The 24,232-nt window shown below is 40.8% G+C and overlaps 1 protein-coding gene across 6 annotated transcripts; it reads right to left on the bottom strand.

The window, feature by feature from the left end:
* Window positions 1-1,332: 1,332 nt before the first annotated feature.
* On the bottom strand, window positions 1,333-24,217 carry ccdc125 (coiled-coil domain containing 125). Of its 6 annotated transcripts, none has more exons than XM_037097973.1 (13): window positions 23,835-24,217; window positions 23,092-23,225; window positions 21,211-21,460; window positions 15,877-15,938; window positions 15,696-15,782; window positions 15,522-15,599; window positions 10,094-10,179; window positions 9,928-10,010; window positions 9,599-9,711; window positions 8,418-8,522; window positions 6,687-6,837; window positions 5,669-5,781; window positions 1,333-3,229 (listed from the first exon to the last, which is right to left on the bottom strand). In XM_037097973.1, exons 2-13 carry the CDS (start codon window positions 23,107-23,109, stop codon window positions 2,876-2,878), a joined length of 1,500 nt encoding a protein of 499 aa, XP_036953868.1. In that variant the 5' UTR covers window positions 23,110-23,225; window positions 23,835-24,217; the 3' UTR covers window positions 1,333-2,875. The 6 variants fall into 6 exon arrangements, with proteins under 6 accessions (XP_036953868.1, XP_036953869.1, XP_036953870.1 ...); XM_037097974.1 differs by having other exon boundaries at window positions 23,092-23,174; XM_037097975.1 differs by having other exon boundaries at window positions 23,092-23,171.
* Between the last annotated feature and the right edge of the window lie 15 nt (window positions 24,218-24,232).

Below are 24,232 nucleotides of genomic sequence, written 5' to 3'. Positions count from 1 at the left end.
ACAAAATTCATTAAATTAATGACATAATAATATGCATTAACATTATTACTTTATTGAGGATGGAAGTTGAAAAATACAAAGCAACATGAATAAATCAGAGTCATGAGTGCACTCTGATGAATTAAACCGCTTGTGCACTGAGAGGAATGTTTGAGACTCTCACATGTGTGAACTAACACTGCCCTCAGCTGGTCAGCTTTGTGTGAAGCATGCTGTTGTTCAGCCTTTATAGGAAATGAAATCAGGGCTACTGGACGTTGGAATGAACAGCCTAAGGAGATTAGGCCTTTTAAATCACTTTAAAAGCCCACTTTTTAAAAAATGCTTTAAAGTGAATTAATCTATATTTTACTGTTTAGTTTTAGGGCATTTAGTTTGTTTTATTCTGTATGTGTTTTAAATACAGTACTTTATGTACATGTACTATGATAATAATAATAATAATAATAATAATAATAATAATAATAATAATGGTTGTCATTATTATTATTATTATTATTATTATTATTATTATTATTATTATTATTATTATTATTATTATTATCATTATACTCTGTGCTGTCATGATCCTGGCTCAATAGCAGCATAACAAGTCTTGGAAGAAGTTAACCTCTGGGAAGGATCATTGGAATTATCAAACATGACCTCACTCCCAAGCTAACCCTTTAAGTTTGCTCAAATATGGATCAGGATCATACCCAAAATATTGGTAGAGATGTGTCCCTACCATCCATATGCAAACCTATACCCTTGCAAGATGGTTTCTTGCCAAATGTAGCATGTAAGTCTATGTGCTAAGTTGCTTTTCCGTTCATTGTGACAATATTTTCATCATAAAGACATTTGAAATTCTATCTAAAAAAAAAAAAAAAACTTATTAGAACACTTTCCTCACAAATATGTTATGTTATGATATACAATTATGTAGATGCATGTTTAATATCATTACACTTTTAGGATGAACAGCCTGCATGGTTTCATTGGTTTAATTGTCTGAATATGTCGTTCATTACCATCCTCTGACAGCAAACAAGGTGTAGAAAAAACTGTGAAAAATTTCCTTGTACAATATAATATTATAATTCTTATTTTATATCTTATTATTCTGTTTGGTTATTCTTATTTGTTTTTGCACACTTGAGCTGCATGATATTGGAAAAAAATTACATAATGTGTCACTGTCACTGTCATATGAAAATATACAGGAATCATAACATTTAAAAAATATCATGAAGTAGAAATAAAATAGTTCCATTACACTATACAAAACAAGAAACAAAAAGCAAGAGGCAATGAAATATACATCTCCAAAAACCAAGATATATATAAAAAAAAAACAAAAACATAATAGTATCCACATTGGTGTGGATGAAAGGGTTATGTTTAGTGTGTGAGAGACTTGTCCCAGTGTGATGAATCCACTTGGTTAATCGTCCATTTTGTTTTTCCCCACAACCACATGAATATTCACAATCACACTAAGTGACAACAAGTCATAAACCTGCTCTGGGTTTTATGACAGACCACTGCGTATGTTCACAATTTTCATGTTGCCAGCTGCCACTTAAAATCAAAGTAAACTAGAACTGCAAGCAGTTATGAACGGGGGCCAATAGCACCCCCTGCAGGTGGATATATGTAGTTTTTTGTGTCTGAGATATTTGCAAAAGTCTGGACCAACCCTCCAAATTGCACCCTTCCTTGCTCGGTTTAGCCTGTAGCACCACTTTTAGCCGGAGAAAAATAAAAATAAAAATCCTTAAAATTACAATAGGGTTCCTAGCACTGCTGGTCCTAGGAAATACGCGTTCCCTCGGCCCCTCAGGCTTGGCCCCCTAACTATCAGACAGATTGTCTTGTAGATTAATCATGGAAAATGAGAACAATTTAGTTGGGTTTTCCTGTTTAATCACACAGCAACAATGAATTTCATTATGTAGGAATTAATAGATTAAGATTATTAAGATTAATATACTGGTTTCAGGTTTTGATTTTCAAAGATAGAACAAAAGAAAAAGAAACATTGGATCATATCTTCATGTCATATCTTCATGTCTTCTTACCCTGATGCACCCATCACTCTGGAACAGGGTAAATCTGGACTCATCAGACAACGGGACCTTTTTCCATTGCTTCCAATCTTTGGGCTCCTTAGGAAATTGAAGCCTTTTTTCTGATTAACCTCACTGATAAGTGGTTCCTTAAGGCTTCACAGCAGTTTAGGCCCAATCCCTTCAGTTCTCTTCACAATGGGAATGCTCTTACTTTCCCTTTTATACACAGCCGTGAGTTCTGCTGTTGATTTTTTTCCTTTTGATTCAACAAACGTTTAAGTGATCTCCGATCACCATCATTCAATATTTTTTCCCACCACATTTCTTCCTCAAAGATGACGGTTCACCACTGTCCTTCCAGGGTTTAACTATGTGCTGGACAGTTATTAACCCAATTTTAGCAGTCTCAGCAATGTTCTTGGTTGTTTTCTATGCTTGATGCAGGCCAATAATTTGACCCCTCTCAAACATCTTTTGGTGGTCTAAGGAATGAGAAGCTCCTTACTGCATCAGTTAGGGTTCAATAACTTGTTGCCAGCTGAAACATACTAATCACTGCAGTAGTTGTCCAATAGAAGGAGCTTACCTGTTTGCTTAGGTAAATCCAGGTGGTGCCTTTTTTTGGCCGGGCAGAGTATTTTGCAGATTTGAACCTCACAGTAAAGGCTGTTTGTGACATGTAACAAAAATATTTGTGGGGCTGGATGTCCAGTTGGTAAGTGGTTGCCACTTTATTGTCCTACCTCAGCACTACTACCCTTTCTCTCTGAAGACCCAGTTGGCTGTTTCGTTTCCGGTAGATGCTGGATCAGCTGTGAACATCAGGCAGACTTATGGCCCTGGTTAGACATTGACTTGATGTTAGTCTGTGATGGCTCTGGCTCCTGTGGCTCACTATTAATCAAGTTGTTTCCTGGACAGTGTGGTTTTCCTGGCTGAAGTTGGGAATCTGGTAGCTCTGGAATTTCTGATGTATCAGACTGTCTCTGAGACTGTCTCTGGTTCTCTGATGGTGGATGTGGTTGTGGTTGCTTTGATGGGGTCCTGGACTGTGATGGGTCTGATGGCTGGCAATGTGAATCCAGATGCAACTTTCTCTGCAGCTTCTCAGCGCTGTGTGCTAACATGATGCTCACCTTCCTCTGGTGCGCCAGGGCCTCCTCTTTGTCATTCAGCTACAGAAGGAAATATACCATCAGTTACAGTGACAGTCTCACCAAAATGCAACCTAGGGTCTTTTTGTGATTGTACCCGAGTCAAACGTTCATTTAAAAGCATAATTACAACAAAAGCACCACTTTTAACATTGACTGTATTTTCGTTTTCGGGTCAAAATCATTTTCAATGGAGCGCTTGTGGCAAATACTATATTAGCATCAAAATATCTATTTTTAAAACCCTAAGAAGGCTCGACACAACATGAAACTTTGCTCCTAGTATCACCAGAGTCTCTACACATGAACACGAGCATTGAGAACATTGTGTACACAGAGTTTACTAAAAAGAAGGTTTCTGAACATTTCATGTTACCAGTTGTTTTTCCGCTCGCAGCCATCCTGCTGGTTGAGAATCTCCAAATGTGACGTAACGTGGAGGACAGTTCCGAAGGGTGGAACGCTCCTAAAGCTTAGTTCCATATAAATCCATGGATAATTCTTTGTTTTGTCGTTAGCAAAAAAACAATATTGACCTTGAAGTTGAAAAAGGAGCCTCATATAAGAAACAATACTAAAATCAAAAGCTGGAAAAATCACAAGATATCACATGGATAGTTGATGCTGGAAGACAGTAGTTCCACCTTAACTGTCCTCCATGTTACGTCTCATTCGGAGATCAATGCTTCTCATAAAACAGAACTGCTAATGTGAGTTCTTGAAAAACCTTTTAGTAAACTCTGTGAACACAAACAATGTTATCAATGCTGGTGTTCATGTGTAGAGACCCTGGTGATACTACGAGCAAAATTTCATGTTGTGTCGAGGCTTCTTACTGTTTTAAAAATAGATATTTTGATGCTAGCGTAAAAGTGCTCCTAGCACTAGCGTCCCTCGGAAGAACTACAGGCCATTTCAGTTTAGATCTAGCCTGCACATCTGAGTATGCAGCGGGCATGATAGATGGAAATAATACATCCAATAGGGGGCATATCAGCTGGCACAGAGCCAAGCAGGATCTCTGCGAGCGCACAGGGCTGCAGCTCTAACAGGTGACAGTGAATCCAGCCTGGTGGTAAACCTGCAGCAGACCATGTCTCTGACCACTGAACCTGCTCCAGAGGAGGACAGGAGAGAAATCCACCTGATGAAAACTGGAACCAAAGAATTACAGCCGGCTCACAGGCTCGCAGCAGCAGCCTCCGAGAGCTAACAGAATAATCTGCCTCAGCTTCATAGAGGGACTTATATAGAGGGAATATTTCTTTAATATCATTTCCATGAGGCTCATCTTCTCAACGGACAGACTACAGGCATTAAACCTGGCATATGATATTCCTCATACACACAGCTGTAGCAACATTAGCACGTAAAATGTTGAGTCCCGTTCTTTGGATCATTATTTTAATCATTATTATAGCATGTAGGAGCCATAATATTGTTTACATTGTAAATTATGTTATCAGGTGCTGCTGCTGTAATTGGTGCACATGTTTTAAATAGGAACCAACTTTTTGCCCGGGCAGGTCTTTCCACCCAGACAGGTAAACAATTTTTGTCCACACACACTCACACTCATGCTATGTATAAGCTGAAGCTGAGACAAGTTGTTGCTCAATTTAAATTATTATCAGCACTTCTCTTAAATCAACATTATGAATGCCTTGGAGACAGGTCTGTCTAATAGTGTGCATTTTTTCTCATTTGTACAACCACACAGTACAAAGTTGGGATGCTGTGTTAAAGAATTTGCTCATTTAATAATGTGTTCAATTAACTTGTCTTCATACTGTTTTCAATTAATTTTGACCTCAACCAATTTCATTGATTGTTTTATGTATATATGTATTCTAAATTTGATGGCAGCAACACGTTTCAAACAACTTTGGAAAGGGCAACAAGAGACTGGGAAAATTGTAGAATGCACCAAAAACCGCTGTTTGGATTATTTCACAGGTAAAGGATGAGGAGAAATTTTCCAGTCTACCCAAGGCTAAAATGGGGGGGAAATAGCCTATCCGTCTCACCCTAAGCCACCATGAAGTATGCCAGGCTTTGAAGTCAGTTGCAATTAAAATGCCACATGATGAACACTTATCCAAAAATACATATGTATATAAAGAAGCAGTTGTACAACAGTGAATACATGTCTTTGAGTGTTAAAACCCTTGCAAAAAAGCTTCTTACACTGTCTCCATGAGGTCATTACATTTAGAAAGTCTAAAGAGCAGCATGATTACATGACTTTATTAAAGAAGTCTCTGGGGTGCACATGCTATGGGCCCCTCAATCTGGATCCTATGCTGAAGATTACATCCAGGAAGATTTAATGCGGATGGTGCAATAAAATGATTTACATTTCAGTGGGTAAACTTTTACAGTGCAACATAAGGACATCAATAATAAATGTCACACCATCTTTATACCAGGCCAGTAGATTAGGTTAGAGGGTATACTAACCAAGTCCAACAGTCTGTAGAGAGTCTCTAAAAGATCATCAGGCATTTTCACCTCTAAACTGGAAGGCAGCAGTCCTCTCAGCTTTTGGCTTAAACTGACGCTCCTGCTGACATCTTGAAGGACAAAACATTAGGGTTTAGGGGTTTAGGGTTTTCCCAAATTAATTATGGAAATAAGTGACACAGGTAAACAAAATAACAATATATTCTGGGCTTTGACCATGGAAATCAGGATTTCTGTTTGAGAAAGACTTGAATCCGTTAATAAAAATATAACGTGTAGGCATTCTTCATTAAAATTATTAACAATGAACAGATGTTTGTTATGTATTATATTTAGTTACATTATCCAAATGTTTCCAACAACCCTAGAGAAATACATGAGGTTACTGAAGGTAGTGGTGTGTTAAGACTAAACTCAACATGAATAAACTTAAACGTAACTTTGTCTGGAGCATTTGGGTGTGAGTCATGGTGTCAGATAGATTTTCATCAGCAGTGATTGTCAGTTAGTGGTGTATTCACCGCAAGCAAAGCAATCATCTTCGTTTATTCAGGTAAATCACACAACATTTATCCACCTCCAACAGCCAGATTACTTTACTGTGGCCTACATTAGCCAAGACTGTTTTTTTTTGGCTTCATTTTCCATGTCCTCTTTGTTACATGTGTTCATGAAGTATAGTATATTTCCCTTCAAGAGCTTGTCGTTAGTCACTAATGTGTCAAATTCTGTGCTGTCTGCAGATTTATGAATTAATTTGAGTCTTAACAACTTGAGTTCCAAATGTGTCATATGATAGTATATTTGTGTTTAAATTAAGATGAAACATTTTTTTTTCAACCTAGAACTTAGTTGACTAACTTTCCAATTCTTGAACTTGAAGGAATTCCAAATTCACGACAGCATGTACCTTATGATTACTAAATTGATCTACATCTCTAATTTTGTACGACTACAGGTATGTGCACCAGTTTTAAAAGTTCATGGATTAGGGGTATGCTGATAGCAGACTTGCCTTCACCCTTGTAATGATGGAATTTCACGGTGTTGGCCTCAGCCAGCAGAAGGAAGTGCTCGCTTCTTTTCCTCAGCTGCTGTTCAAAGGCAATGCGAAAAGCATCCGCTACCATCAACGCCTCCTCCCTCCTTGAACACTGAGCATCCAGCTGGAAAACACACAACCACACACATATCTGTTTAATCTATCAATTAACAGTGCTATGCAAGTCAGGGGGGACTGCAACAGCCAAAGAGTGCAGTGTGTTTTTGGGGATACTATCACAATCTACGGTATTTGCACTGCAATTCACTCACCAGTGGAGAAGTCAACAATCTACAAAAGTGGTCATAGAGATCACTCAATCTTGCTTTGGTGCCAGTCATAAGAATTGGAAGATTAAGGACCAGAGAGCAGGTTAACCACAGGTTTTTTTTGTCCCATCAGATCAAAACCTAGCAGAAGTTTGCTTTCTGATGAGACTACAATTCCAATGCAAACAAGAGGCAAATTTCAGGAGCAAACAACATGGATTTAAAAAAGTAGTTATAGTTGACCTACTCTCTGAGGTGTAGTCTTCCATCTCATAAAGACATTTCCTTATCAGAAGAATGTATATATTTTAGGTTTTGGTGGGTTTCTCCACGCATCCCCTATTGACCTCAATATAGCTGTCACCAGTCTGGCTCCAAAGCAAGATTCAGTAATGTAATGACACATCTTTCTATTTTAAGTTCCTTGTTGAGAGGGCAGAAAATGCAATGCTTCCAAGTAGACCAATCACAGCTGTTGGTGTCCATGTCACTGCAACGTGCAGTTACATTTCTGGAGGGGTGCATGTCAGACTATGGCGCAGGCCATGCACCTACACAGAGGATACGCCTTAGGTATGACATTGATTCAGTGCAGAAGCATAGATCAAGCTTTAGCAGCACAGCAGTTGGTTTTAGCACTTAAGTGAGGACAATATTGTTTTTGTTATACTTAACAAAGCAAGATAAAGAATAGCAGATATAAAAACAACAAGGATTGGTGTTAAAGGGATACTCCGGTGTAAGTTTAATCCATGGTCTAACACACCTTGACACCGAGTACGACCCCCCCTCGAAAGATAAAGTTTGCGGACCGCTAGCTTACGTAGTTTTAGCATCTTCAGAAACGACCGCACAACAACAATACACTGCAGTAAATGGCTCCAAGTATAAATCACCATCAAAAAGCCACAAATAATGCTCAGAACAGCACCAAACTTCAGCAACATTACAAACAGGGTCCATGGATTAAATTTACACCGGAATATCCCTTTAAGGGTTTTTATGGGCAGCTGGGTAGAGCTGGTGAACTAGTGATTGGAAGGTCACTGGTAATCCCAGCTCACCCAAGGTGGAACTGAGTTACATGTCGAAGTATCCTTGAGCCTTGAGCAAGATACTGAACCCCAGAATTGCTCTAGATGTGCAGTTGGCAACTTGCGTGGTAGCCTCTGCCATCAGTAAGGGCCCTGCAATGAGCTGACAACTCATCCAGGGTCTATCCTGGCCTTTGCCCATATACGTAACTGGACTTGGCCCCAGTAACCCCCTGCATTTTTATCCTCCTTTTTCAAGGAGGATAAAAATGCAGTAACTTCCCCGCAACCCTTGCGGAAGAAAACGGAACGGGTTGGTGTTAACATCTCATTAACATCAATAATGTTTTCACAGCAAACAAAAAAAGATATCTGGCACAGATATAGTGGATGTAGTTTACCTCCTGTTGTAGCTGGATGAGCTGCTTTCTGCTGGCAGCAGCAGTCCGACTGCATGGACAAGCTTCAGCAACACCAAGACACCGACAGGCCCCCAACACTGCCAGCTGGAAAACACAGAGAAGATCGATTAATGTACATGTTACTTCTAAATTATTCAAATTATACTAAGGCATACCTTATGTACATCACCTCATGCCAGTTTTCAATCTGACATATATGAAACAGCTGAATCTAATGTTCTAATGTACTTCAGCATAATTTCACTCTCACTGACAATCAGCATATGAGGCCTGGTTCAGAAAAAAACTGTGCATGGCATATCAGATATAAATGGCTAAATTTGGATGACATTCTTTAGAGGAATTATGACGAAAAAATGTGTAACATAAAGTTTATAAGAGATTGGTTAGGTAAAATACAGGTACACATAAGGAATAGGATCTTGAATCCCTAAAAACGTTGGTAAAGCAATGGTGGCACTTGCAGATGCAGTGCATGGTAACTCCTTGAAATTTTACGTGATTTATTAATCTTTATTGCTGATGAATGTATGCCTAGTGAATAAACACATTCATCAGCATTAGAGAATAAAGCGCAGGTTTGGATTAAGAGCAGCAGACTTTACAACCAGCACTGCTCATGGCATCTTTTAACCATCCAACCTGACCAACTGGACGTTACCAAGGAGGAACAGAGTTGGCATAAGAGCCATACTGATCCAGCTTGGATTGAAGGCTGTTCCTGGCTGATGTCCAGCCACAGGAAAAGAACAAATGGGACTCAGCAGGCCAAGCAATGGGAAAGCAGAAACTGTTGTGCCCATATCCCTGTCTCTTGGACAACATCCTGGATCAAGCTTTTGCTCTTGAAGGGCAGACTGTGTTCAAAATACAAAAAACCCTATAGTGGAAGAAAGGGCTCAGCAGGATACATCTTAGCTCAGCATTGTATGTGCCTTGCAGGTTACTTTGGTTCAGATAGTTATATTTGTCTGTATGGAAATGTATTCAGCTAAATGTGCTGCTGACAGTAACTCTGGAATAAAGATGTACTTGGTAGTACAGTTATTACACAGTGTGGGAGGGCACTGAAATGTAAAACCTTTGTCTCAATTCTTGACTTGATTCTCACATTTTTCTCTGTCTCTAGCTCTCTGTGATGTGGATTAATGCTCTCTCACCTCCAGTACACTTGCATCCCTCTCCGGGCTGAATTGAGGTTTGGTTCCTTGATAAGCTCTCTGCTCCTTGACATCCAACATGGAGAGAAGCTCCATGCACTGCCGACTTAAAGCTGAAAACACACACATCATCACACTGTTGTTGAAAGCTCTGGAGAAGGTGGTCAGTGAACCTTGGCTTAAGAGTATTTGGTCAAGTCTGCTGGCATGGTTGATATTAAGGTTTTGTGAGTCACTGTCTTCAAGACTGTCTTCCACTTAACTTGAAAGATTGAGATAATATGTGCAGACATGTTTAGGTCACCTCAAACTTATTCTACATTATTTACCAGAATTCTCTGCTCGAAGTTGCTGGATCTGACTCTCGTTTCGTTCCAGGTTATCAGTCAGGGTCTTGTTCTCATTCAAAATTCTGATTACAACAACGACAATAATGTTACAATTCAAACTAATGGAAATATAACAGACCATGAATGTATGTGAAGCAAATCCAACCTGTTGTATTTCTGCTCCCATGACTGCTGAGACCTCTTCATCTGAATCTGGTTAAAGCTGAGTTCCCACTGCAAGCTGTTCACCTCCTGTGAGAGACAAAGGCAACAGATCATGATTGGCATACCTTTCTTTGATTTACAGGTTTATAAATCATGTTCACATACACCTAGTTTTATATAAAGTGTAATGTCCCGTGACTTTTTTTTTAACATGTGACTTTATTGTTTATTTCTCACAAGGCAATCTTCAATCTTATTCCTGTTATGATCTCAAACAGTCACCACAAACATCCCATCTAATTCCTGTACAAATTATAGAGCTAAAAATGTAATAATCATACAACCTAGCATCCTTTGCCCTAAGTTACATTCTGCCAGTTAGCCCTATGGTGACTCAGCAAAACGTTTTTAACTCACAAGCTTTTAAATGCAGAAAGGGCTTATGTTTGATACAATTAAATATCAGAAGTCTGTGTTATCAATCTAAATTAGATGAACTGAAATGTTCTCATATCACAAACTGATCCTGATTTATATTCGTTCTGACCAGAACCTGGCTCAAGTAGAGCATTCATCATTTCAGCATAACTATAACCTGTACAGAATAGACAGATCTGGAAGAGAGGGTGGTGTGGCTGAAAATTTACTTATTTTGTAATATTGCAATCATTGTTGTGGGTGTACACAGACCACACTCAGGTTTCTCTAGGGCAACACATAACTTAGCAGACTAACTATGTTCAGTAATGTTACTCTGAAATGCTGATTCTAGGCGCATCCAGACACAGCGGCCCAGTGCTCAAATGATTCAAACTGTCTAAATGAGATTTGTGACAATCTCAGTCTGGCACAGCCAGTCAATGTATCGGCAAGACCTAATCTGAAGGATCCCTCAAAGTAAATTAAAAGATCTGATTATGTGTTATATCTGGAGTTTTGTATTAGAAGGGCTGGATTGGCAAAATCAAGGCCAAGATTTTTTATCAAAAGAAATCTGAAACTGTATACTACTGAAATACTGGATGTTGAACAGGCTTTTGAACATTTCACCAACTCTTTAGCTGCCATTATTGATGAATGTGCACCCCACCCTGGAGCCAGGCCTGGGGTTGGGGCTCGCAGGTGAGCGCCTGGTGGCCGGGTCTTAGCCCGCAGGACCTGGCCGGGCTCAGCCCGAAGGAGTGACGTGGGCCCGCCCTCCGGTAGGCTCACCACCTGCAGGAGGGTTCAGAAGCAGCTGGTGCCATGTGATTTGGGTGGCGGTCATGGGCGGGGGCCCCGGCGACCCAATCCCCATGGAGGAGTTCAAGTATCTTGGGGTCTTGTTCACGAATGAGGGAAGAATGGCGTGTGAGATTGACAGGCAGATCGGTGCAGCAGCCGCAGTAATGTGGTTGTTGTATCGGTCTGTCATGGTGAAAAGAGAGCTGAGCCGAAAGGCAAAGCTCTCAATTTACCGTTCAATCTATGTTCCTACTCTCACCTATGATCATGACCGTAAGAATAGGATCCCGGATACAAGCGGCCAAAATGAACTTAGAGATAGGGTGAGGAGCTCTGTCACCCGGGAGGAGCTCGGAGTAGAGCCGCTGCTCCTCCACATTGAGAGGAGCCAGCTGAGGTGGCTCGGGCATCTATACCGGATGCCCCCTGGACGCCTTCCTCGGGAGGTGTTCCTGGCATGCCCCACTGGGTGAAGACCCCGAGGAAGACCCAGGACACGCTGGAGTGATTATGTCACTCGGCTGGCCTGGGAATGCCTTGGGATTCGCCCGGAGGAGCTAGGGGAAGTGTCCGGGGTGAGGGAAGTCTGGGTGTCCCTGCTCAGGCAGCTACCCCTGCAACCCAGCCCCGGATAAGTGGATGAAAATGGATGGATGGATGGATGGATTGTTCCTCTTCTCTACCTTTGATATTTTAAAAGGTTCTAATGCTAATAAAGTTTTTAAGACACCCACAGATGATCGTTGCAAGAACTTTGCAGATCACTTCAGAACCAAAATCAAGGACATCAGATCCTGCCTCTTATCCCATCAAGTTTTACCTGTTAACACACCTGAACTGTTGTCCTTGCCTGAGGAAACACTGGAGAGTTTTGCCCTGGTTGATGCAAGAACACTTGGTCGAGTATTCTCCCAAGAAAACCCAACAACCTGCCTTTTAGATCCAATTCCCACATCACTTTTAAAATTGTTTTATGGATTCTTTGAAGAACAGGTTTTAAACATCATGAACTGCTCTCTTCAGACGGGTGTCTTTCCCACCGCCTTCAAAACGGTGCTGGTTTTACGGGATCTATCCGCCGCTTTTGATATAGTAGACCATCACCTCTCTGGTACTGTCCTCAACTCGTTTTGTTCCTATCTCACAGACCGACGTTTTTATGTTAAGTATGGATACATGTTCGTCAGGAACCCATGAAATTGGATGTGGGGTTCCCCAAGGGTCAACTTTAGGTCCACTTCTTTTTAATCTTTACATGCTTCCTCTTGGGGATGTCATCAGGAGATACGGCATCAGCTTCCATAGTTATGCTGATGATACACAACTGTACATTGCTGTGTCTCCTGAGGACACAGTGCCTGTTGATGCCCTTTTTAACTGCATTGTAGACATCAAGTCATGAATGGCAGTGAATTTCCTACAGCTCAACCAAGACAAAGCCGAGGTCTTAGTTATAGCTCCTGAAGGCCAGAGAGAGAAACTTTTACCAAAACTACAAGATCTTAAACCAACGCAATCAGTAAAAAATCTGCACGTGATTTTTGATTCCGAGCTGAATTTTATTCCACATACCAGAAATATGACGAGAATAGGTTTTTATCATCTTCAGAACGTAGCCAGAGTCCGCCCGTTTCTCTCCCAGGCCAGTACGGAGGTGCTAATGCATGCTTTTATTTCCTGTTGCTTAGATTATTGTAATGCCCTGCTCTCTGGTCTTCCCAAAAAGAGTATTCTAAATCTCTAATTATTACAAAACTCAGCCGCACGCGTGCTGACGAGGACCAGAGGGCGGGAGCACATTACACCAGTTTTAGAGTCACTGCATTGGCTCCCTTGCTGCTTCAGGATCGATATTAAGGTTATTTTACTGGTTTTTAAATGTCTTAACGGCCTTGCGCCCTCCTACTTCTCTGACCTGCTTTTACCATATCAACCCTCGTGGACCCTGAGGTCCTCCAGCACTGGCCTTTTATTCATACCAAAACCAAGAACTAAAACCCACGGTGAGGCGGCATTTAGCCACTATGGCCCCCACTTGTGGAACAGCCTGCTGGAGAGCCTCAGGCCTGCAGAGACTGTTGATATTTTTAAGGGAAGGTTAAAGACACACCTTTTTAATCAGGCTTTTAACTAATATTTTAAATTCTTACTCCATTCTTATGTGGTATTTTATGTTGTTGCTTCTATCTTGTTTTTTAAGATGATTTTAATCTTAAATAATCTTCTGTTTTATTTATCTTCGGTACTATTTTAGTTTATTTATTATCTTTTATATTTTTATCCTTTTAACTGGTCACTCCATTTACTTATCTTTTGTCAGGGTTTTCATCCTATCTTGTGTTTTTAGTTTTTAGGGTTTAACTCCAGTGTTTCCCCAGGGGGTCCTTCACACTGGGAGCTGTGTCTGTCAAATAGTCCTGATGGTGGCGCTACAGCAAGCACCTAAAGTTCAAAACATTGAAAATTCTTAACAAATCAACCACAGTTTCAGAACTTTCATCAACCTGTAGCCTAAATATTAAAGAAACTTTTATACATTTAAACCTATTAAAAATAATGAAGTACAGAACTCAGTTTTTTTTCAAAAGCTGTAAAACTTGTTAAACCTATTTCCTCTCTCCTCCTCTGATTTATCAAAAATTGAGCCTCAAAAACTGAATTTTTCACAGCATTTAAAATTTTTCTTTCATGTAACCAATTGGAGTCAATGCAATAATGACATAGCTAAACATCAGTTATTCACTTATGTTGCAAATCAATCATTTTTAAATGCAAATTACCAACATCTCCATGCTGCAATATGTATATTTTCAGATTTTTGTCTTGATAACTGAATTTTTTACAGTGGTTTCAAATCTGCCTGCACAACAGTGAATGGCTTACTCAATTTGTGAAGCCACTATTGTATTGCCACTTGCCAATTAGCTCAGAATGATAGATGACAGTCTTTGGTTCCAGAAGTTGTGAGTTCAAGCCTCAAGTGGTCCAATATGAACATTGTTGTCAACTGTCTTGTCTTCCTATTCTCCTGTTTGTTGCTCAGAATTGCCTAAATTTGCCAAAAACAGCCTGGACCCGACCCATCGCTGCACAGCAGCTATAATCTGTCATTTTGCTTTTCATCTGTTTATATTGTTACCCATTCTGTTTATTCGCTCTGTGATTATGTTTGTTGTTTCTGTTTGTTATCATATTGTTGCACTTATTCTGTTTTTTTATTTGTGCTCTCGACATCATTGAAAATGAGGGCTTGCTTTCAATGATTTTTCGAGATTTAAATAAAGACTGAATGAACAAAATAATTTAATTATATTGTGTGGCCTGTCCTCCCCCAGGTCACCACAGCAGAGAGGATGTTGTGTGGCTTGGGCACCACTTGGCTATGCCCCATCCTACTAAGTTGTCTTCCTGGATCCATATTCTTCACATGCATGCATATATAATCAGCATATGTATATCAAAAGCTCGACATCTGGGAAACACTATCTATCACTGTGACTGTATGTGGGCACCAATGATCGATCTTCAGTCTATGTCTCCTCATCCAGCTGTAGTCCTGCACTCTCTCAGCCAGGAACATGGTCCACCTGCCGAGTACAAAAGCTTGAGGTGGAGACAAGTCTCTGTGCTGTACAACAGTCTCTGATTTCAGGTTGTTTTGCCAGCCTGAGCCTCATTTTGTCCAGTTCCTTTTCCTGTGACCGGACATTAGCAAGGAGCAGCCTTAATCCAAGGATTAGCATAGCTCTTATTCTGACTCTTCTAGTCAACGGTGGTCCAGTCAGTCAAGTTGCCGAGGGCTGTGATGCTCTTGGTCCAAAGCACTGGCTTTCTTCTCCAATGATGATGACAGTATTTGTACCATAAGCAGTACATGTCAAAACAACAAAAAGAAAAAAAATGATGGAAAACAAGACCAAAAAAAGTAGCATAATTTGGAAGAGCTACTGGCCACTGCATTTTCATGCAACGCCATCACTCAGTTCAAAATTTCAGGTAATTGTCAACTTTATCAAGTTTGTGGACTTTCCCTGACTGAAATTCCTCTCTGATTATTTGAAAATCAGTCAGAATGCTACCGCCTTTATATCGTCATTTCTTTCGGCATGCTGTTGTGCTACTTTTTGTCTTTGACAAAAAGGAAAGCAGCAGTTAGAATGTTGACAAACCAAGCTTTTATTTGAGCCGCCTGAACTTACACTTACCTTCTCCAGCGCTCTAGCCTTCTCCTCACTTTTCTGCAAAAGACTTTTTGTGTGACCAGTAGCTTTGTCAAGAATGGCCTGTGATAAGAAGAGCAGATTTAAGTTGTACATATTTATTCATTTATTTAGCCACCCTTGTAAGATGCAGTAGTGAGTATGTGTGTGTAGCTGTACCTTCCCTTGTAAGATCCTAAGAGCCTCATATTTGCCTTCAAAGTAACGATGTGCCACCTCCAGCTCACAACCCAAGACATCAATTAACTGTCAGCACAGCAGATCCATCAGATACTGTTAGCCAGGATGGAGTCAAGTGGACAAAGTCATATCAACTATAGTTTCTCTTCACTTTACCTACCTCAGTTGCTTCCCGCAGTCTGTCTTTCAGCTCTTCTTTGGACAGCTCAACCAGGGGGTCTGCTGATTCACAGAAAGTGTACCTGTGATTTAGTTGTCATATACAGTAAATGTATGTGTGTGTTTGTGTTTTCTTGTTTTTGCTGTCAAATGAAAAACCTTTCTGTGGAGCAGCATACATTTACATTATCAATGCTTTACATTGTGACAAGGATTTCAGGTTGGTGTATCATTTGTTCATTTGATATTCAATTGATGATTCAAATTAGAGCATGAAAATATGATGGCTTTATTCATTATTTCTTTGTGAATGTGATAGAGAAAAATGCTTTGTTTTTCATACTTTTGATTTTATGCTCAGATCAAAAATAAGGAATTAAAAAAAGGGCCACAGGGCAGTTTGTGTGACCCAGAAGTTATTCAGCCATCCATAAATGAAAATGTAGCGATGTTAAAACCCTGGAGCCATTTCTTTACCTGGATCCTCACTGGGGTCTATTCTTGACCAAGACCCATCTTCTGTTCAAGTTTTGTGGAGATCAGTCCAGTAGTTTTCATGTAATCATGCTGACACACAAACCAACCAACCAACCAACCAACCAAACAATTGACCAACCAAAAAACAGACATGGGCAAAAAACGTAACCTTATTGATGGAGCTAAAAATGTCTGAATATGTTTGCGTAGCATGCCTAAATGTCCTAAGTTCTTTAACAGAAACCCAAAATAATAAAGTCAATTTGCCAAGGTGACCCTGGACACAAAACTCTTGGCAAGTCAAGGAAGAGATGTCACCTGTGAACTGACTGATTTTAGGTTTTCTTGAAGAATTTGGAGATAATCCTCCTTCTTAATTATTCCATTTACTTCCTTTAGAGCAGCAGATCCACTGGAAGCAAACAGCCCCACAGTATAATACTACCAGCCAGGGGCGTCGAACTGGGGGGAAAAGTGGGACTGATTACCAGGGCCCCAATAGGGGAGGGGGCCCTTGAAAGGCCTGATATAAAAATGTTGTTTTTAACTTTATCATTATTATTATTATTTTAATTTGTAAGTAATTAGTGTCATAACTAACTTAAAATTGGCAGAATAAATTGGATGAGAGACTTTACTCTGTATGAAAAAAAATGGTGGAGGCTGTCTGAGACCGCTCTCCCCCCTCACAATACATAACGGTTCAGTCCACCCCTACAGCTGCAGGAGCGGGAAGATGCCTCTCCAAACATCTTAAGGAGCAAACATCTTAACAACAGTTAAAGCTAATAATAATGTCAGCAGCTGTAAAAATTGAAGGCAGTCAGACAGCCATGAGTCTAGTTTCTCAGTTTGAGCAGCAGCAGGTTCCTCATCCTCATCTCATCCCTCATTAAGTGCAGACTGAAAGTTACTATTACAGGTAATCATTTCACATTGAGGTCGCGGACCTCGCGATAGAAACAGGTCAACTGTGGAGTGATATTTAGCTCCTTTCCCAGTAAGCTAGCATGACACGTTTGAGATCAGAGGATTCATTTTACTACCAGTATTTCTATGATGCTTATGGCTTAAATATATCTAAAAAAAACTGAGCCTGTGATGGCCCTCAGAAGACAGTAATGTCATTTTAAGAGGGTTAAAAGAGAGTTATAAAATGAAAATAGCCTATAATCCATATTTATTTCAGAATGATTTTCATGTATTAAAAACAGTTCTGAAATAAAAAGAGCATAATATGTGTATATAACAAGCAAAATTCGCCACTCTAATCAATATTCACAGGCTCAATCAATGTATGGGACTTGTATGAATGAATGAATGAATGAATGTGTGTAACTTCAACCAAAGGCATTTATATTAACAGACATTTCATTTGTTCAGACACACACTACTACGCATCCAGCGATCACGTTTCACATTTTCCCTTAGCTACACAATTTTGGGCAGTCCATCTTTGAGGCATTCTCTGGTATATGTGGAAAAACAGTGCACCCATCTCCTCTGATTTCATTGTTTGGTGTGGCTCCGGTGGATGCCACTTTCTCCGGGGGTCACCTAAGCATGATGGCCTTCTGCCCTTTGTTGGCTAGGAGGCTTATTCTGTTTAAATGGAAAGATGCTCCCCCCCAACATATGGCCAATGCATTAGGGAGGTCATGAGTCATGTTCATCTAGAAAAAATTAGACATACTGTAAGAGGGTCCACTAAAATTTTTTTATGTCATTTGGCAGCCATTTATTTCCTTCATAGAAGGCACAACAGCTACTAACATATTTATGTAACCCAATTGTGTGTGTGTTCTTTTTTTTGTTTTTTGTTTTTTTCAAATTATTATTATTTTTTCCTTTATTATTATTATTTATTTATTTATGTTGTCTTTTTCTTTTACTTGCCTAGATATGTTATATTATATATATGAAACTGCAGAATATGTCGGGACGTATGGAATTTGCTGGTGGTCCAGTACTCGTGGGCACAGGGAAGTTGGTTGGTTTGTTTTTATGGACAGGAACTAGACTTGACTATTTTACTTGTGAATTGTATACCCTTTGTTTGTTATATTTGAAAAATAAAAGAGACCTTGATCAAAAACATAAAATCCGAGTATGAAAAAGTTACATTTTTTACTGTGAAAACCACAAATATGTTAAACGAATAAGGGTGTCACGATTTCAATTTCAAATTTAAATCGACCAAAATTAAGTCACAATCTCTAACTTCGAATTAAATAATGGGATTGTCGATGCTGCCACGCCCCCATGTCATGTCCAGTCGGCCTGCCCAGTGGAATAAAAGCACACACGTGTTGAAGTGCTGTGAGTCAACCTCCTCTAACTCAGCTGCTATCTAAGCCAGTAGCTATTAGCTACAGCCAGTCAAATGACAGCATGGTGTTACACCCTTCCTGTTCAGCTCCCAGACCGTGGTTGGGAAGCACAGGGGAGATGATTTCCTCCAGGGCTGAAGTTTGTGTTTACCTTCGGGGTGAACCACTTTCACGTGTTAAGCTGGTCAGGAAATATTAAATAAAAAATAAATGTATTGTACACTTGATTGCTGTTGCTACTCCTGCTACTCCTTTCGCTTCTCCTTCCTCTGCCATTCATTCACTGTCAGCACGTACGCACGCTCCCTCACTCTCGCTCGCCCACTCACACCTTACGCACACACACCTCACACACCGCCCTATTCCTGAAATGTGTTACACCACTCTTACAACAATAGCAACTGCAGATGCAGGAGACCCATAGACAGAACTTGAACCCCCTCCTGTTTCACTGAAGTTCTTAATAAATGTTTTAATTTTGACAATGTAGTGTGGTACATTGTGAACAAAGGTCAGATATTATATTACATAAAAGTTCAGTCTAAAAATGGCATAGCAACCTGTGCTTTAAAAAAAAATAAATGTAAAAATCGAGAATCGAGTCGAACTGTGACCTTAGAATAAAAAATGTAATCGAATTGAGTATTTGGAGAATCGTGACACCCCTATTAACAAACCAATTTTATTACTTATAATGCAAACATAAATTGTTGTTTGCTAAATTTGTGCATACGTGTTTGACATTTACAAAGTTATATGTAACTATTTACATTCAAATTCTGTCTCAGGCTCAGGTCTCTCTCAGCTCTCCCGCCTGCTCAACATTCAGGTGTGTCCTCCTTGTTTTGACTCACAACACAAAAAAATTACTACACTACACACTGAACACACTACACTAAACACTATATAACACACTAACTATCCAAACACACTATAGGTCACAAATCTCTCAACTCTCAAAAATCGCTATCTATCTCTGTCTCTCTGTCCTGCTGCTGTTACTCTTCTGCCGTTGTCACGCCCACAACTTCCCCTGATCCCCAGCAACCAAATCAGGTGGTTTGCCATATAATTTTATGATTGGTTGGTGTGGTGCCTTTTTTCACCAATAGCAACGTGTTTTCTTGCTTGCTAACACTTACTGGTTGCAAACACTTTTGTGACAAAAGCAAACGTGACGGCAATGTTCGCGACAATATTTACCCTAAGTCCGGTTTTGGACCTGCCGGTGTGTCCGTCGAGTCAGGAGGTGGGCCGTGTGGGGGTGGGCTAGCAGCTAGCTACACACAAACATCCACAGATTCCGATTCTACTTTGTTGTCCTTGCGTATCTGGATCTCCTCAGACCAGAGCAGACTCGGTCTAGACTCGTTTAGTCGCATTAATCCACAACAGTCAGTTCAGATGCACAGAACGGGACCGAACCACCGGCAAAATCCCGGTCCTGCTCGCGGCGCTGCAGGTATAAATCTGCTTGTTTCTCAAGGTATGTCATGGAAGTGAGCTCTGCAGTGATTGGCTCTGGTGCACATGTGACTATGGTGGCTACAGTTGACAATGCTAGCGGAATTTGTAAAGCATTTATGAAATAATTTATTAACAGTATCATTGTAGTCCAAACAAATGCGATGTTGCACACCCTTGAACCACACAGCAGCCATGTTGAAAATCTCAGATCAGACTGATCCTGATCTGCAGAGATATTTGAGGCACACACACACAGACAGACACACACACAGACAGACACACAGACACACACAGACAGCGATTCCTTGCTTTTATAGAGAGATATACATACATACACACACACACACACACACACATATATATATATATATATATATATACATACATACATCAGTAATGCCTTACATTACATGATTACTCCCTGAAGAAAGTAATTAGTTACATTACTAGTTACATTACGCGTTACCCATGTTTTCAGTACCTTCTGGTTCTGTTGAAAAGAAAGTTTTGGCTGTTTGGTGTCTCATTCATGTTGCTCCACGGTTCCTTAACAACAAGCTTTGCGTGTGCATGCTTTCTCTGTAGGGGCTTCATTACGTTTAAGGTAGTGTTAGCAACAGTGGAGAGAAGTCTACAACACGGGCAAAGTGTGCACCTTACAGTCAAGTTCATTTCCTTACGTTCAACAAATTGAAAGTAATGTTTGTATCTCCAACTGTCACGCAGCGGAGGGTCTTCAGGCTTCATTGTTATCCCAACTCTCCTAGCGGGTGGCGACTAACCAATCTGTGATGGTGAAAGATACCTCCTGCCAAACCCCAACAGATCACTGTTCCATTATTGACAGAATGCTGTTAGAATTGATTAACCTAGCAACGTAACGTAAGCAACAAGCTTGGTGAACTGTAATGTGATTACTACATTCAGAACAGTAATGTCTTACACTACTCGTTACTAAAAAATGTGATTACGGTAACGCGTTACACCCAACACTGATAGACACACACACTTACACACATACAGACATACAGACAGACAGACAGACAGTCAGACATCCTTACCAAAGTGTGACAGCTTCTTAAAGGCTCTCTGCTGTGTCTCTGCAATCATCAGACCAGGGATCCATGCTGCCTCTCCTGTTTGGCTCCCACACCTGCGCCTCTCTGCTCCTGGCATCTGGATCTCTGTGCTACCAGCAAGGCTTTGGTTCTTCTTCCTAGTGGAACTGGGTGCTGATCTTAAGCCCATTCCATCACCCAGGTCTCCATCCGCCATGTCATCGTCCGGGCGGCAGGCCTCACTGACCTGCATCTGCACCAGGTCAAACCTTGCGTTACAGGTTACCTTGCATCACCATACTGTGTATGAATTATGCACAAATCGATTTGTTCAAATGTCTTATCCCAAAAGAAACAATGATATACAGTATATTCCAAGAGATGATATAAATAAACAACTGCCAGTGATTATAAATATTTCAACCATTTATACCCAGGTAACTATCCCTTAAGTTAAAGCCCCCCTCCAGTGTATTTTGGTATTTTTCCGAGTCCCCTCCGAGCAAAGGTGGGATGATGGGCCACACTGTTCACCAAATAATTTTTGACAAGTAAAGTTCATTTGGTGCTCAGAGTCATTAAATGTAAGCTGTAGGTGAGTGGAAAGTGATTGTGCAGGTAGTCCTTGAGTTAAACAGTCTGGTGGCTGTGTGGATAAATGATCTGCAGTAGCACTCCTTCTTACACAGTGGGTGTTAGAGTCTGCTACTGAATTAGCAGCTCAGGGCTTCACAGTCTGGTGCAGGGGGTGAGAGGTGTTGTCCATGATTGACGTCAGCTTGGCTAACATCCCCCCTCTCACCCAACGCCTCTATGGAGTCCAGCGGACAGTCCAGGACATAGCTTGCCCACCTAACCAGTTTTTTTAGTCTCTTCCTGTCCCTGTCCATGCTGCCACCTCCCCTGCAGACCACTGCATAAAGGAGAGCTGATGTCACCACAGTGTCATAAAATGTTGGAAGTAATATCCTCTGCACCCCAAAGAACCTCAGTCTCCTCAGCAGATGGAGGCAAACTCATAACAAAGCACTAAGGACTCTGAAAAGTCATTTTGAACATCTGTTCCTGGTTGTCAGTATGAGGAGACCAAAGCTGAACAAGTGTAGTGGTTGGGGAGGGCACGTCAAGAACGGAACACAAAGAGGCGCACTGAGTGTGCACAGAGCCAAGCAGGATCTCTGCGAGCGCACAGGGCTGCAGCTCTAACAGGTGACAGTGAATCCAGCCTGGTGGTAAACCTGCAGCAGACCATATCTCTGACCACTGAACCTGCTCCAGAGGAGGACAGGAGAGAAATCCACCTGATGAAAACTGTAACCAAAGAATTACAGCCGGCTCACAGGCTCTCAGCAGCAGCCTCCAAGAGCTAACAGAATAATCTGCCTCAGCTTCATAGAGGGATACTGAACACACCAAATGACTTGCTTTAACCATTTTTCATTTGTTTATACAATGCACATTTTTTAAATGTTATTTCCATGAGGCACTGGAAATGTTCCTCTCGCAGCTGAATAGAGACGATAGAGCTACGTGTTGAGTCCCGTTCTTATGATCCTTATTTTAATTCATTATTACTGCCACAAGGTAATACACACAGTGGCCAGGAGGTGATCCGACATTTACTGCCATTTCTCCTTGTTTCATGCGGTGTTGCTTGAAATATGACCTGAAGTGACAGGCCGTGACTACTCGAGGTGTGAATCTTTACTGGCCTCGCAATTCCATTTGATTATGATTCATTTGTCAATGAATCAAATGCAGAATGACTCTTGCTGCATCTGCGTTGCATCCTTATGATCATAAACATGTGTGTGCCTTACACATGTGTTAACCTACAATAATATTGTTTCCACACAACAACTTTAAGATAAGGCCTCTACTTACCGGTACTCTGCTGCACATAGCTCTCTCAGAGGAGGACCATAAAGCTGACAGTCTCCTCAGATCTCGGCTGATCAGCTGGGCTGCTGGAACAGTTATTAATTCTGGCTGCAGACGTCAGCTTCAGGTAAACATGGCTGACAGGATTAGTGATTGTTGTGAGGCAGAAGTCACGATCAGGTCAGGTCAAGTTCATAAAATCCAACATGAGCCCAGAGATGTCCGTTCAAGAAATACTAGATGAGCTTATGTTATCATTATTATTATTTTTTTTAATCACTGGCAGATGTGACGTCAGCTTTATGTCCACCCACAATTCAAAGCATGGAGCAACGTGTAGTACGTCATAAATAATAAGTTCTCAGTTTGAGTCTCACCCATGACAAAATATTATCGTTTCCTTTAAAAACCAACTTATCTTAAATCACATGAAAGCATATCGGCTGCTGGAGCCTGAGTGACAGAAACTACGTTCACGTAAGTTGAGATCTCCAGTAATACCTGGCGTGAATGTAACGTGTTCCAGCCGTTGGCGGACAACCACACTTACAAACAGTCTGAAGAGCAGAACGCTCGCTGACGGGACGTAAACTTGTCTGCTGGTCGTTCGACCATGTGTGGCTCCTACAGTGACGCGTCACAGTTAAACTATGGATCACATCGTCTCCAGATGACATCACTACACCCTGCACATGTTAATATTACTGATGAGGCTTAATCGGCTTTTATTAATTTCTTCCTCTTACCTTGGAGGCAAACGTTATATTCCGAGATGCTTCACAGCGCTTCCACCTTCACCTGGATACAAACTGCTGAAGTTCAGTGAAGAGAGAGCAGGAACCAGGTCCACACCGGTGGATTCACAGCCGCGGGACCAGCAGTCTCCTCACCTGCCTACCTCACAGCTGTACCTACTACTTCCGGTCAATAGCTTCGAAACGATCTCAGCACTTTGAGACAAAGCACGACACAACTAGCCTCCTTTCTCAATTCAGAAATGACCCATACAATTAAATACCATATTTAGTGCATGACAGAAACACAGTGTTTCTGCATTATTAATAAAACACGCTTTTCAAAATGCGCTTGTTTAAAATGTATTCATGGAAGAATTTCTTGAATTTCCAGGCAGGCAGTCAGTAAG

This window comes from Acanthopagrus latus, chromosome 5 (genome assembly GCF_904848185.1).
Source record: "Acanthopagrus latus isolate v.2019 chromosome 5, fAcaLat1.1, whole genome shotgun sequence".
NCBI lineage: Eukaryota > Metazoa > Chordata > Actinopteri > Spariformes > Sparidae > Acanthopagrus > Acanthopagrus latus.
This window is presented reverse-complemented; position numbering and strand designations above follow the sequence as displayed.

Excerpts from the sequence above, each read along its gene's own strand:
- ccdc125 (XM_037097973.1), bottom strand. Across the intron at positions 6,838-8,417 it reads TCATCCAGCTACAACAGGAG|CTGGATGCTCAGTGTTCAAG; the intron begins GTAAACTACATC and ends TGTGTTTTCCAG. Across the intron at positions 3,230-5,668 it reads TCTACAGACTGTTGGACTTG|CTGAATGACAAAGAGGAGGC; the intron begins GTTAGTATACCC and ends TTCCTTCTGTAG.